General features: G+C 46.1%; 1 protein-coding gene across 1 annotated transcript; it reads left to right on the top strand.

The window, feature by feature from the left end:
- The first annotated feature begins 187 nt into the window (after positions 1-187).
- On the top strand, positions 188-14,817 carry MDH2 (malate dehydrogenase 2). Its single transcript, XM_015408003.1, has 9 exons — positions 188-348; positions 5,487-5,655; positions 5,955-6,038; positions 6,831-6,940; positions 7,427-7,552; positions 11,030-11,107; positions 12,046-12,145; positions 13,486-13,637; positions 14,496-14,817. Exons 1-9 carry the CDS (start codon positions 283-285, stop codon positions 14,625-14,627), a joined length of 1,017 nt encoding a protein of 338 aa, XP_015263489.1. The 5' UTR covers positions 188-282; the 3' UTR covers positions 14,628-14,817.
- The last annotated feature ends 587 nt before the right edge of the window (positions 14,818-15,404 follow it).

The following is a 15,404-nucleotide window of genomic DNA, read 5'->3' as shown; positions in this document are numbered from 1 at the left end:
TAACAAATTAAGGATGTAGAGAGTTGTGGACGTATCGCGAGACGAGAACCACGAGAGCAGGTTCAAATCGTGAGATGTTAGATGAAATCTCGTGTGAGGGAGAAAGAAGGTGAAGGTCTCGCGAGAAGAAAATGAAAGACGGCTTCATTGGGAGGGGTTTCATGGGTTCCGTGAAGATCTCGCGAGACTTTGCGCTGTTCTCTCAGCAGTTGTGGTTGGCCGTGCCCTCTTTGCCTGGAGGTCGTTCGCGAAGGAGAAGTGAGAGCGCCGTCTGGTCCCGTCATGTTCGCCCGCTTCACCCGCCCTGCCTCTGCTGCACTTCGCAGGGGGCTCGCTACCTCCTCGCAGGTATCTGGGCCAAGGGGAAGCGAAAGAGGAGCTGATATATGAGACGCGGCAGCAGCCGTCCGTGACCGGGCCTGTCCCTTGTAATTTACTGCGCATGCGCCTCGTGGTCAGCCATACCGTTGCAGCCGCCGGTGTGTCGGGCGCTGCACAAGAAATTTACAGAGATTATACCAAGGCGTTGCTAAAAATTGTAAATGTGTCTGCAGCTGTGTAATCCCGAGAATACGATCGGTTTTTTTGCTAATGAGATCTTGCAATAGTTACCAACACCAGCTTTGGAAATTTGTAGAGCTTTGGGGGGGGGGGGGGTGTAGGGTGTGATACCATACAGACCATTCTCAGCAGCTTTAGTTCTGAGAGATCTCAAGCCCCCACCTGGGCTTACCGTGCCAGTTCTTTGGTCTTGTCAGTGTGGCTTGCAAAAAATGCCTTGAGTAGAAGTGTAGTGATTGATTGACATGTGTGGGTGAGATTTATTAAGTTTTAACACTAGTTATGTCTTCACTGGCGCAGGTCCCTTCTCTTCCGTTAAGAGTATCTGTTAAGCAGTCCCAAAGGGGCATGTACTAAAATGAATGATGGGGTCACCCACTGAGAACAGTGGAAGATGCTGGAATGCCAATTGACTTGCATGAACTCAATTGAAATACATTGCAGTACGCGAAAGTTGCAATGAAAATATGGAGTGGGTTTTGAATAAAGGTCTCTGTAGCCCCCAGAGTGGAAATGACAGTCACTAGGAATAGAATCAGTGCTTTGGAACCGGAATGGCAGACTACATGAGTAGAATGGCACTCCCTGGGAATGGCATAAATGTTCTGGGATTGGAATGACAGCCCCTAGTGTGGAATGATGGCCCCTGGGAATAGCAGAAGTGTACCCATTCCGTTAGGATTGTCTTCCTTATTTCCTGGCCTAAGCCTCTTATTAGAGCGCTTCTAACCTTTCTGCAAGAATACACAGAAGAACTATACAAGAAAGACCTCGATGTCCTTGACAACCACGACGGTATAATCACTGACCTCGAGCCAGACATCCTGGAATGTGAAGTTAAATGGGCCTTAGAAAGCATTGCTAACAACAAAGCTAGTGGAGGTGATGGTATTCCAGCTGAGCTATTCAAAGTCTTAGAAGATGATGCTGTTAAAGTGCTGCACTCCATTTGCCAGCAAATTTGGAAAACGCAACAGTGGCCACAGGATTGGAAAAGATCAGTATACATTCCAATCCCAAAGAAGGGCAACGCCAAGGAATGTTCAAACTATCGCACAATTGCACTCATATCACACGCTAGCAAGGTCATGCTCAAGATCCTACAAGCTAGGCTTCAACAGTACGTGGATAGAGAACTACCAGAAGTACAAGCTGGGTTTCGAAGAGGTAGAGGAACTAGAGATCAAATTGCCAACATTCGCTGGATTATGGAGAAAGCAAGAGAGTACCAGAAAAATATCTACTTCTGCTTCATTGACTATGCTAAAGCTTTTGACTGTGTGGATCACAACAAACTATGGCAGGTCCTTAAAGAGATGGGAGTACCAGACCACCTCACATGTCTCTTGAGAAACCTGTATAAGGGCCAAGAAGCGACAGTTAGAACCGGATATGGAACAACTGATTGGTTCAGCATAGGAAAAGGAGTACGACAAGGATGTATATTGTCGCCTTGCTTATTTAATATATATGCAGAGTACATCATGCGAAATGCTGGCCTGGATGAATCACAAGCGGGAATTAAGATTGCTGGGGAAAAGATCAACAACCTCAGATATGCAGATGATACCACTCTAATGGCTGAAAGTGAAAAGGATCTAAAGAGCCTCTTGCTCAGAGTAAAAGAGGAGAGCGCAAAAGTGGGCTTGAAGCTCAACATCAAAAAAACTAAGATCGTGGCATCCGGCCCCATCACTCCTTGGCAAATAGAAGGGGAAGTCGTGGAAGTAGTGACAGACTTCACGTTCCTGGGATCCCAGATCACCACAGACTGTGACTGCAGCCATGAAATTAAAAGACGCCTGCTCCTTGGGAGGAAAGCGATGGCGAACCTAAACAGCATGATAAAAAGTAGAGACATCACCCTGCCAACAAAAGTCCGCATGGTCAAAGCAATGGTATTCCCAGTAGTCATGTATGGCTGTGAGAGTTGGACTATAAGGAAGGCCGAGCGCCGAAGAATAGATTCTTTTGAACTATGGTGCTGGAGAAGACTCTTGAGAGTCCCTTGGACTGCAAGGAGATCAAATCAGTCAATCCTAAAAGAAATCAACCCTGACTGTTCCCCGGAAGGCCAGATACTGAAACTGAAGTTCAAATACTTTGGCCACCCAATGAGAAGGGAGCACTCACTGGAGAAGACCCTGATGTTGGGAAAGATTGAAGGTCAAAGAAGACGGGGACGGCAAAGGATGAGATGGTTAGACAGTGTCAGCGATGCAACGAACATGAAATTGAGCCAACTTCGGAGGACGGCGGAAGACAGGAGAGCCTGGCGGGAGATTGTCCATGGGGTCGCGAAGAGTCGGACTCGACTGTGCGACTGAACAACAACAACAAACCTTTCTGCTGTTAGTGTAAGCAATTATCCTGTGGGACCTTTTATCCTCGTTATCTCTTGTCAATTACTCTGGTTAAGGGGGGGGGGATTTTCACTGCTAATTTCATCCACAGGGTTTAGATGAGGCCACACAGGAACAAGAAACAATTTCCATCTTCTTTCTTGGTTGAAGATAGGCTTTAGCAAGAAAAGGCCCATTTGTGGAACTTTTTGTGAACTTGCTGACCTTGAGTTACCATTAAAAGTTACACTTTTAAATGAATGTTAATCACAACAGCATTACGTACATTGGAAAAAAGCAAATATGCAAGACATAGTAAGGTACGTTCCTGATGTCAGGAACAAATGGTTTCTTCTTGTAGCTGCTGTCCATCAGTGTAGATAGTATAGACTAGTATAGAATAGAGAATTCTCAATTGTGTTGGAATCAGGCATGATTAAGGGATGCCTGGCTGCTTCCCCCCCTCCCATCATCTGGAGATCGGTTGTAATAATGAGATTTCCAGTGCCCCCCATAGACATTGGCACTCCTAGGTATAGGTTCCTGAATATACATAGGGTATGCCCTGGCCTTAGTCCTGTGGCAAAAGTGAATTCATGTGCTAGTTGGAACAGCCAGCAGTGGGACAGTTGCTGCTCTTACTGATACTAGTTGGGAGGCACTGTTGAAGCAGGGAGTGTCTCAAACAGACTTTGGCTTCCTTCAGACCTGCACTGTCAGCAGCATACCAAAGAATTTGTCTGAAAAGGGGCAGAGGTTTGATTTCTTGGCTGAAGGGCAAAACTCTGCAGAGCAACACATACTGTTCTGTGCCACCTAAGATGTTGGTGCCAAAATATGGGCAGTAAAGAGTTTGTTGGATTTTGTAGCTCTGACAACCTTGTTTCTCCTTGGAGCTGAGGGTGAAGAGAATGAGCTGCCCTAGTTCATATCTCCTATGATCCAGGAAACTGCCATGACCCATCAAGTTCAATATTATCTACTCTGACTCACAGAGCGTGGTCTTTCCCTGCAGCTGTACCTGCTGGCCTTCAACTGAAGAAGCCAAGCAGGTGCTCTGCCACCCCCTGAATCACGGCCCCTCATCTCTGCCACATACTTATTAGGTGTTCTTAGACAAGCCACTCTCTTTTAGCCTTCTGTCTGCTGCATGGGGATAATATGGGTCTACCCTACAGGACTGTTGCAGAGATTGCAATAAGATAATGTATTTGAAGTGCATCAGATACTGAAAGTGCTATATGAATGCTGATGTTGGGCCACAGGTTACAGGAGTTAACCCCTCCTTTGCCTTCACCCAGAGGTGTTCTAGAAGAACAGCAGTTAGGATATACCAAAGTACAAGGCCTTTAAATCTTCCTTACCTTGCCTGTGTTAAGACCTGGCAAAGACAACTGAAAATAACAGTTAAAATGATGAGCAACGTAGTGTGTTGTTAAGATCACAAGAAGGGCCCGGCTAGGTCAGACCAGTGGTCCATCTGGTCTCACACAGTGGCCAACCCGTTCCTCTGGACATCCAGCAATGGGGTATAGAGGCTGAGGCCTTCCCATTGGGTTGTCTTCTGGCACTGCTATTCAGAGGTTTACTGCCTCTGAATGTGGAGGTTCCCTTTAGTCACGATGGCTAGTAGCTGCTGATAGACCTAGACCTATACTCCATGAATCAGTCTGAGCTGTCTCACATTATTGAACCTGGCATATCCCACAGTCTAGTGAGGTGAAAAGAATTCCTTTGGAATTATAAGACTCAGATTTGGGATCAGCATTTTTATGTGAAGGAGGCATGCAGTTCTGTAATCAAAGAATCCTCATGTGTCCTACTGTTGTCACAGACCGGCAAACTAACTTATGTATTAACCTCTGCTTGTGTTTTTCTTATTCCATAGTCTGTAAGGCATTATCTTATTTTATAATTTTATTTTCTGCTCAAGGCTATTGCTGTATGAGCAGTACTAGATAGGTAGGTAAGTAGGTAGGTCTGGGATTCTTGTAACTTGCTATTAGCAGCAGCTTCTCCCATAGACTCGGAAAGGGAAGTTTGTGCTTTATGTCACATGGCTTTATATGGGAGATAAAAATGGACAGGGACTCTGAGCTGTATGGAGGGATTTGGGGTTTTTTAAATGACTTGATGGTTTTGCTGAGATTCATGGTAGTGTACAAGAGTTTGTTGCTTTTAAACTAACCATGTTGGCGGGCTTTCTGCTAGAACCATGAAGACTAGAAACTTTCTCAATTAAACATACCACAGGTATTTTTTCCTTTAAGAGCTTGCAGGTATTCTGCATTATGGACGGTAGTGTTCATTTTGTGCTGTGACAGCAACCCTGCAGGCTTCTACCGGCTATGAATTTCATTCGGACCAGATAGGGCAGGGCAAGTGATCTGTCTGGGGTGGAGCAGCCAAAATCCATTCTAGAGATCAGTGTATGTTAATCAGCCTGCAGCGCTGAAAACATTTGAGAGGGTCCTTACATAGAAGGATTTATCCTGGGTTTCTTTTTGACCCCAGAGTCATGTGTCTCAACACACTTGGTCTTTATTAAGCCTATTTTATTATTCTCCTCCTCCTGCAATGTAGAACAATGCTAAGGTGGCCGTGCTTGGCGCCTCTGGTGGTATTGGGCAGCCCCTTTCCCTGTTGCTGAAGAACAGCCCCTTGGTCAGCCACCTCAACCTCTATGATATTGCCCACACCCCTGGCGTAGCAGCAGACCTCAGTCACATCGAAACAAGAGCGGAAGTCAAAGGTACGACATGCCCAGTTTACTTTCAGTGCATTGCTTTGTTTTCTGGCTTTTTTCTCTTTATGCAGCTGAACCAAAGGACTTGTTAGGGATTGTAATCAACTGTCAGAATTGTGCAAGGATCATCTTTTCCCTGTAAGCCAGGGCTGGTAAAAATGCATTCTCAGTTGACTGGACAAGTATTTTAAAGCAATGAGGGAACATGAGACATTTTCCTTCCCCAGAGCATTAACTGTTTTCCTTAGCAGATGAATATTCTGCCAGTAGAACAGCATAGACAGATTTTTGTCTTGCCACTTCAGGTTTCCTGGGACCCGAACAGTTGCCAGAATCTCTGAAAGACTGTGAAGTTGTTGTGATTCCAGCTGGAGTGCCTAGAAAACCAGGTATGTTAGAAACCCTTTAAAAGGCCCTGTTTTTGATAGAATGGCCGGGCGACATGCACATGGTTTCCAGATTGGTGTCCCAGTTTGAGGTTGCTGATATGGAACATATGGAAGAAAATGCAAGCTGCCATACAGAGCCATCTTCTCTGAGCAGCTCTCTAAGGTAGAGAGAGGTCTTTTCCAGCTCTTATAGCAGAGCTTTTTGAACTGGATATCCCAGGGATTGACCATGAGATCTACTGCATGGAAAGCGGTTTCTTTTCCACTGAAACACATCCCTCTGTAGCTGTTGTGCTAGAGATATGGCCAGGATTCCAGAAGGTAGGCATCTGTTTGTGGCCTCCTTATTGATCTAGCCTTGCTGTCTGCATCAAGAAGCATTTTTACTTGGGTGTGCATTTGTAAAATTTAAACAAATCTTACTTCTGTATGACCCCATTCTCAAAAGCTTCTCTGTCCCTTCAAAGATACATTTAACCCCCAAAGGTGCATTCGGCTTTTTTCCCTGTAGCCTGAATTTCTCTCTAAAGACACTTTGCCTCTGGATTTTACTGTGTGAAACTGCAAAATCCACTTACAAACGATCACCAAAGTGCATTGAAAGTGGATTGTACTGCATTATTCAGCATGTGTGCAAGTGCCTGATTCATGTGTCCTCTTGCAAACCAATGTTCCACAATGCCCAACTGTGGGTGTAGTAAGCTACAGTCTTACCTTTCTTGTGACGTGATTAGTTTGGGTGGGCTCAGAGACCAGGAAGTGGCTAATTGCTTCACTAATCTGATTTTTCAGGCATGACCCGTGATGACCTTTTCAATACAAATGCCACTATTGTAGCTAATTTGACAGCAGCCTGTGCCAAGCACTGCCCTGAAGCTATGATCTGTGTTATTGCAAATCCGGTAAGGAATTGGGAAATGCAGAGCCACTTGATGTGACTGTGCTGTTAAGAGAAACTTTTCTTGTGGACGCTGTTGATGATCAGGGGCCTGGAGACCAAACCCAAGAGGAGAGGCTGAGGGACTTAGGAATGTTCACTCTGGAGAAGAGGATGTGGGGAGGGTGTGACATGATTGCTCTCTAAGTAGTTGAAAGGCTGTGACTTAAGAGGAGGGCAGGGAGCTGTTCTTGTTGGCAGCAGACGATAGTACTTGCCGTAGTGGGTTTAAATTATGGGCGGAAAGGTACAGTAAGAGTAGCTCAGTAGTGGAATTGGTTGCCTAGAGAGGTGGTGAGCTCCTCCTCTCTGGCAGTCTTCAAGCAGCAGCTGGACGAACACTTGTCAGGGATGCTTAATGCTGATCCTGCATTGAGCAAGGGGTTGGACTAGATGTCCTGTGTGGTCCCTTCCAGTTCTATGAGACTGTTGCTTGTTTATACTCTCTCAGGTCAACTCCACCATCCCAATTACTTCAGAGGTTTTTAAGAAGCACGGAGTGTACAATCCCAACAGAATTTTTGGTGTTACAACGCTGGACATTGTCCGAGCAAATACCTTTGTGGCTGAGCTGAAGGTAAGTTAAGGATATTTGGGGCTTTTTTGTCTGCCGTTCTGTTTGCCTTTTTTGCTTCTTAGCAGTTCAGTTGCCACTTATGTTTTTAAGGATTATGAGGAAAAGATGGGCTTCCCCAGTTCCTCTTTTCTGATGGTGCACTGTCCCCATTGGAATAGGAACTTGACCTTGGCCTGTCATAAATCCAAGTGCTTGGTTAGTGTCTCTGTCCCTGCTAGGAACAGTACAGCTGTAGAAAAAACTACCTGGAGTCCAGAACACTTTTGCCACGTGCAATTTAGGCCAGATAAAATTTTAAGAGTTTTTGAAAACTGGAGCGCTTCCTTTTTTTAGAAAAACAAACTTTTTAATGTTCTCCTGGATCTGGGAGAGCCCATTTGAAAAATATGTGGGCTGTCATAGCTGTACAAATCTTTTGCAAATGTGTCTTTAGCATTAATGACTAATTGGAACCTCCATGTTCAAGGACAGTAAATCTGAGTGCTAGATACTAACTGAGGAGATCTGCTGCCTTCACATAGTACATCTCGCAGGCATGTGGTTGGCCAGTTTTGGAAACAGTGTTGAAGTAATTGTATCTGGTTTAATCAGATCCAGCATATAGGATAGGACAGGGTTATCAATTTATGCTTCCTATGAAAGTCCAAAAAAACTTCCTCTGAACATGGGGGAAGATGGTGGAAGCAGAACAGGAGTGGATTGATGCTAACAAGTTGCTATTTTAGCATCCTCTGTATGGACTTTCCAGAAACATCTGTAGCTGCGATGGTCAGTTGGTCTGATCCAGGAGAACTCTTCTTAGGCTTTCACTGTTTGCATGACTTCCTTACCTAACATGTGTTTTCTAAGACTTCACCAAGCCCCTGCTCTTGAAACCTGCTGCTATTTTTGCTTCTCAGGCGAATCTAAATTGTCTTTCAAGCCCCACCCCCAGAACAAGGATCTGTACAGTGAGCCAATTTATCCAAAGCTAACGAGTTTATTTGTCCTTTTTTTAATAGTTTGTTCTTCCAGGTTTGGCCTGGTTCTTTGTGTGTAAATATGCATCATCCACACACAAAAAGGGAGCTTGAATTAAGATGCACGACTTAAAAGGTAGAAAGGACCAAGGTGCAGGGCATGCTGACCTTAAGGGGGGAAAACTGTGCACAGTAATGTGGCTTGTGAGTTCACCTACATGTGTCTGTAAGTGCTGTTAGCTGTCTTGCAAATGCCTGAGCTTTGACCAGATACTTAAGGTGGTATTCACACAACACCTTTGTCCACCTTACACTGATATGCCTTGCAACAAGCTGGATTCATGCATGTGTCTGTTAGAAGAGTGGATAAACATGGCATCTGAATGCAGCCTGTACTCTTCTAATCCTTCGTCTAGGAGACAGAGTCAAAACACTGGCAATTCCAAGCACATCAAGCTCATTGCTGATTTTCTGGAGGAATCTAAGCCTGTAGGATGGGTAGGAAATATCCTGCCGTGACCTACCACAGCAGAGTTGGCAGCATTGCACTTAATAGTTTTGGCTCCTGCCTCATAGTTAGCAGAGGCAACCTGGACTCAAACCATCCCGGCCCCTGCAAGTGTCAGCCGCCATCAAATTACATCACTGTATGAGGAAGGGGGGTTGCAGTTTTGCAGCTGGTTGTCAGTGCCAAAAGTCTCCTGTTCTGTTCCCAAGTCCGGAGCCAAGAAAAAGCCAGGGCATCGGACCAGTTGCAAGGCTGTTCTGCTGCTTGACTGGCCAGCACATCGTGTCCTCTCTTCAGCTTGGCATAAGGTCACTGGGAGAATAAATAGAAATCCCATGATGCAGTTTGATATTCTGAGTTGGATTTCAGGTGCTCTCCAGCTCCTTTCCAGAACTCTTAGCTTGCCACGAAGGTGGAAGGAGGTGACAGTTAATTTTATTCTGCTATGGGGTGTATCCAAAGTAGCTGACAATACGAAATAGACAGTAGAAACAAGCAAGAGCAGGGCAGGGGGCTGCTGAGTGCGGAGCTGGTCTTCCACGCTTCTCTTTCTCTGCCCCAGATCCTCTTCCCAGCTCTGGGCTATGGCCCATCAGCTCATTGGAAGACTTGGTGCTCTTTGTCCACACTGTGGTCAAGTTAAGCTTGTGGTCGAAGTACTCAGCTATGTCTCCAGAAGTTATACATCTAAGTCTTGTCTATTGGCCATTTACAGTTGAAATACCTTTTAGCATCTGTTCTTCTCAAGTTGCACAGCTTGGTCTTTACTTCCCCTTACTTAGGATTAGTTGTGTAAATGACTAATGTTGGGATTCCAATGACGAGTTCTGTTGCTAGCCTCTGAGGTCCTGTATGATGGGGTTCCTTGGCAAAGGAAGGGGCCAAGTAATGGTGGATTTGGAAATAAGGAGGACAAACAATAGCGAGAAATAGCACTAGAGCTTCATCTCTGGCCACACGCCAGAATGCCTTCACTAAATGTTCACCGAGGTCCTTGGAGGAAGGACAAAAGTAGTTTTGTACCCAATTTCCCACCAACTTTTGAATTTTCCAGTCCCCATGAGAGCTAGGAACCTGACTTGTTGGATTTATTTTTTCTTAATTGAAATTCACTGGGTTTCCGGCTGGTTTGCTTTGTTAAGTCTATTGCCATAAAATAAAGCAGAAATCCAGAGGCCTCTTAAGGACTCACAACATTTATGCAGTCTGTAAAGTGCCACGGGGTTTCTGTTATACCTCATGGTGAACATCAAGATTCTAGCTAATGCAGGTTAAGGAGGGTATGCTGGACACACAGCTCAATAGGTCCTCTGCTGGTTTTGGCAGCCGATGACACATTAATTCCTGTTGTCCAGCAAGCCAGATAAGATTGTTGTGGGCGTTGACTTAAAAGCTTTCCTAAAACATGGTCTGGGTCCAGCCTACCTGAGGGACCGCCTTTCCCCGTATGTTCCCCCAAGAGCACTACGGTCTGGGGCCCAAAACTTGTTAACTATTCCGGGCCCCAGAGATGCAAAACTGGTCGCTATGAGGGCTAGGGCCTTCTCGGTGGCGGCCCCTACCTGGTGGAATGAGCTCCCGGAGGAGATCAGGGCCCTGCGGGATCTGATGCAGTTCCGCAGGGCCTGCAAGACAGAGCTCTTCCACCAGGCTTTCGAGTAGGGGCCGCCCCCCCACACTATATTGTCGTCGTGGGGGGGCGAAAGAGGCCCTAAGAAGGAACACCTGAACATCTTAACATCTGAACATTGAAGCCATTGACTGTCTACTGGGAACTCCTTGGACTTGGTCCGTTATCTTTGGGTTTTTTGAAGTTCGCAGAACACTGAGCACTTTATTTGAATTCGGACTGGTTTTTTAAACTGTATAGTATGTTTTTAATATTATAGGAATATTATGTTTTTATTGTAGCAAGATCTCTTGCCTTGTAAGCCGCCCTGAGCCCTACGGGGGAGGGCGGGGTATAAATTTGATAAATAAATAAATAAATAAAACACGACTATTCTGCAGGGTTTGGATCCGGCTCGTGTAAATGTCCCAGTGATCGGCGGTCATGCGGGCAAGACCATCATCCCGCTCATCTCTCAGGTTTGTTTTTCTGAAGCTTTGCAATGTTTTCTGGGATTGATATTTCTGGTCTTGAAAAGCCAGGTTGTTAGAAGTGAGTGGAGACAGCCAGCTAGGATAGGACTGCAAGGCCATCCCTGCTGTATGTATTCACTTCCAAGAAATCCAGAGAGATTCCTGGTAGAGACAGGCATTTGGCTCTTCTGTCTCCACAAACCTGAGACTAGACTACTATCACTTGACTTTACATGGGGCTGGGTGGAAATACTGAGATCAGTAGCTTTTGGCCAATGGGTAACAGAGCCCCCTTCTTCACATTTCTGATTTGCCAGAAATTCTACTGCATGAAATCAAAACTTTCTTCCCTCTCATCATCATGCAGCTTCACTTTCAAAGCTGGCATATTTTATGCCAGTACCTTTCTCTGCTCTCAGTCATCCAAGAGGGTGTGTTCTCCTTACCTGTCACAGGCACCACTGTTTTCCCAGGAGAGACCTCTGGCAAGTTACATGACATGCTGCCTCTTGCTCGTCCACTGTTATCATGCAGAAGGAGCAGCACATGCTGTTCATTTCTCTGGCCTTTACGAAATGCGCAGTCGACCCAGAGGCTTCTCTGTCTTTATTGTATGGTTCTCATTCCTCCAAGTTGCCGGAGGGTGGGGAGAGTGCTGTTATGGGCCAGGTATAGGAGACAGCCAGCCTACAGATAGCTTTGCCTGGAAGGGCCCAGGCTCAGGAGATGGAGATTGCTACTATATCAGGTGGGTTCTGCACCATCCTTGCAGCAGCACTCTGAGCAGTTGTGGGCAGACTTCTGCCTGTCAGAGGGCACCGAGGAGAGCAGTTTCCCCTGTTGGGAGGGAAAAGGAACTTTGGATTTCACAAAAATCCAGGTGCTATATACTGCTCTGGCCGATGTGAAGGCAGTCGGGGTAACATTCCCTTTCTTCTCTGCAGTGCACCCCCAAAGTGGAAATCTCTCAGGACCAGCTGGTGGCACTCACAGGGCGGATTCAGGAGGCAGGGACGGAAGTTGTCAAAGCAAAAGCTGGCGCAGGTTGGTTCGAGACGACAGTTCCTTGCTGGCGCTCTGTCTTGAAGTTGGGAAGCACCACTCGCTCCATCTCGTCAGATCTGCAACGCTAAGCAGGGTCAGCCTTGGCCAGTTTTTGGATGGGAGACCTCCAAGGTTGCAACGTGGAGGCAGGCAGTGGCAAACCGCCTCTGCACGTCTCTTGCTTTGAAATCCCTACGGAGTCACCATAAGTCAGCTGTGACTTGACGGCACTTTTCACCACTGCCACAGTGGTGGATTGTTAATTAAATGGTCTGACCCCAAACCCTGGGAGTAATGACATGAGTACTGCTGATAGCCAGTAACCAGGCTTTCTGCCTATTTCAGATGCTGCTTTTGTTTGGCTTAAGTCAGTGATAACTCATTCAGTGGCTCAGGATACAGATGTGGCTCTTCAGCAAGCCACGTGTGACTCTTCTGAGCACTGTCCCCCAATGTGGCACCTGCCCCATGTTTCAGGGAAGTGGGACTTGTGATTGGCAGACGGTCTCCACCTTGAAAAGGCAGCTGCTGAAGGAACAGGAAGTTGCCAGCCTGCCTGAGGTGCAGGCCCTTCTGCCGGGGATGGCAGTAAATGTTCCTTTTGGTTGATAATGGCCGGTGTGGCTCTCTGCAGTCTGCGGACAGAGTACCACAGGCTGGAGTGTAACCCAGGGCCAGTAGGCTATTGCAAGCTAAAAATTCCACAGCGCTAGAATAGTTATGTAAGTTAAATAAATGGTGCCACTGTTTGGGTTAGATCTGTGGTTTCTTCGTGCCACATAAAGCCCCAATGCGTGAGCCTGCCGTCTGAGCGTGGACTCCAGTTCATACGCAGCCACCAGGCCACAAGCTCCTGTTTTTGTCACTCTTGGCACCCTCAGTGACCACATGTGATTTAAAATTGGCATCCTTTGCAAGGCAGAAATTCTTCTTTCCATCCAGAAGCCACGCAGCGTAATCCAGAGTGAGTGAGCTGTGCCCGTGTTCTGTGGAAGCCAGCGAGACAAATCGCTTAGCAGAGAGAGAACCTTTTGATTTCCGTGAGCCTTCATCCTACCTCACTGTCTCTGGACGGCAGCCGTCCTTTTAGAAAGTATCTGGAGCCCTGTAAAAATATGGCAGTGGTACTTTGTGGGGGAGAGACAGCACAAGCTAGGCAAATGAGTAGAAATGTTTCGTATCTTCAGATCAGTTGCAACCCATATCTTGAGAAGCTGCAGTGCTGCTGTCCCAACCACTGAGGCATTCCTATTTAACTCATGGAAAATGACTTCAGAATTGGACTGTGGGGAATAGGAGCCTGAGCCAGTGTTCCTCGAGTGTTCCTTTTTCCTCAATAGGTTCTGCCACACTGTCTATGGCGTATGCCGGCGCCCGGTTCGTCTTCTCCGTCCTGGATGCCATGAACGGGAAGGAGGGGGTTATTGAATGTTCTTTTGTCCGATCGGAGGAAACGGAGTGCACGTACTTCTCCACGCCGCTGCTACTAGGGGTACGTAGGCTGACCGAGTCATTGCCTGCAGTCTCTTTAACTGCAGAACACGCAAAAGGAATAACTGGGCGATGCAAGTGTGTAGGCGTTGGAAGCCACTGGGGGTAGATTTAGCTTGTCTAGTCAACGGCAATGTGTTTTTGAAATTCATTGAAATGTTCCTGCTTGTTTCCCAGCTGATTCTTTATGTACTTTAGAGGACCTCATGGATTTGTAGTGCAAACCCCACTAGGAAGTCCTTTGAAAGAATTCTGTAATGGCTTCATTCAGGCAGTTGAAACTGCCCCCAAAGCAAAATTTGGCAACTTGCAAGCATGACTTCTGTTTCACATCAGTCTTCAGCTGTCACCATTGTGCCAACTTGCAGTTTTTGCAAGTAATGTGAAAAGGCAGGATTTGAAGCTGTCAGGGGAAGGGGGTCACAATTCAGTGGTAGAGCATCTGCTTTGCATGCAGAAAGTTCCATGTTGAATCTCTGGTTAAAAGGATCTGGTAGTTGGCAAAGTGAAAGACCTCCACTTGAAACCTTGGAGATCCATTGCCAGTCAGCATAGACAATACTAACATTGGTAGACCAGAGCTGTGACTCAAGGGTCTTAGGCAATTTCATGTGTATCCCTCCTAGACAGGACAAATCCTATAAAAGTCACAAATCTGGCTTCTGAGAGATAGCAACAGTGCTCACCCACTTTGAAAATACCTTCATAGCCATGAGGACTAGAAGCTTGTCTGTCTTTCTGAAAAAGGAAGAGTTTCCATCCAAGTCTCTAGGAGATCATGGACAATTAGCTGCAGGAGTCCTTCTAAAGCTGCAATGTCCTTAATCTGCAACTTTCTTCTCCACTCCTTCTCTTCCAGAAAAATGGCATCGAGAAGAACTTGGGTATTGGCAAGTTGTCTCCTTTTGAAGAGAAGATGGTGTCCGAGGCAATCCCAGAGCTCAAAGGCTCCATCAAGAAAGGAGAGGAGTTTGCCAAAAGCATGAAATGAAAATCACAAAGAAGAGTACCGCGGTCCCCTTAATTTATTTAAGGTGCATCATGTCACTTTAAAAGGCTTCAGGAGACAAAGCCCTTGGCTTTCTCCAAAGGCCCCTCTGTATTAAGTGTATTACTCTCCCTCTGATCTGTGAGTTCAAATTCTGTTCTACAATAAAGCAGCCTGTTATTTTTTCAGGGTATTTCCTGGACCATTTGGGGCTGTGTTTGTAGTTGTACATACTAGTTGGTAGGTGGGGTGGGTGGGTGGGTGGAGGTAGTCCCTGACACTTGCAATAGAGTATTGTCCACAACAAAGCAAACTGCCACTAAATTCCAAGTTGAGTGGAATTAAAAGGCAGGTTTAGAGGTTAATTGGCAGAGGTTGGACCCTGCAACAGAAACTTCTGTGGCTTGCTCATATATGCTTTAGAATCCCATGGGAAGGGCTTTTCCCTGGACCATATCGCTTTAGGCAATAAAGCGGGAGCTCTCCAATTCAGGTTGGAGTTGGGCTGGGCAGAAAAGCTTCAGTCAGCTATAAAGGCCTTAACAGTATTGCAACAACCAAAGAGAGTTCGATCAACAGATTTGATGCTGATAGTAAATTGCCAAGAAAGGAATGTGTAACTTTTAAATATAGTAATTGGAAAAGGTTATCCTAGGCTACCAATGACCATTTGGGCTCCTGTTTAGGGATATCTGCAAGTAGGTTAGGTGGGGGCAGTAGAAAGAGCTTTCTTTTGCTGCTGAGTTTGCTGGAGGGCTTAGGTGTGAGTGGCACTCACTT

This window comes from Gekko japonicus, unplaced genomic scaffold, assembly GCF_001447785.1.
Source record: "Gekko japonicus isolate JY-2015 unplaced genomic scaffold, Gekko_japonicus_V1.1 scaffold1, whole genome shotgun sequence".
In the NCBI taxonomy this organism is placed as follows: Eukaryota; Metazoa; Chordata; class Lepidosauria; order Squamata; family Gekkonidae; genus Gekko; species Gekko japonicus.
The sequence above is the reverse complement of the archived record's forward strand: the minus strand, read 5'-3'. Positions and strand labels throughout refer to the sequence as shown.

Coding starts and splice junctions, on each gene's coding strand:
- MDH2 (XM_015408003.1), top strand. CDS start 283: ATGTTCGCCCGCTTCACCCGCCCTGCCTCTGCTGCACTTCGCAGGGGG. Junction 12,146..13,485: donor CAAAGCAAAAGCTGGCGCAG/GTTGGTTCGAGA, acceptor TTTCCTCAATAG/GTTCTGCCACACTGTCTATG. Junction 13,638..14,495: donor CCACGCCGCTGCTACTAGGG/GTACGTAGGCTG, acceptor CTTCTCTTCCAG/AAAAATGGCATCGAGAAGAA.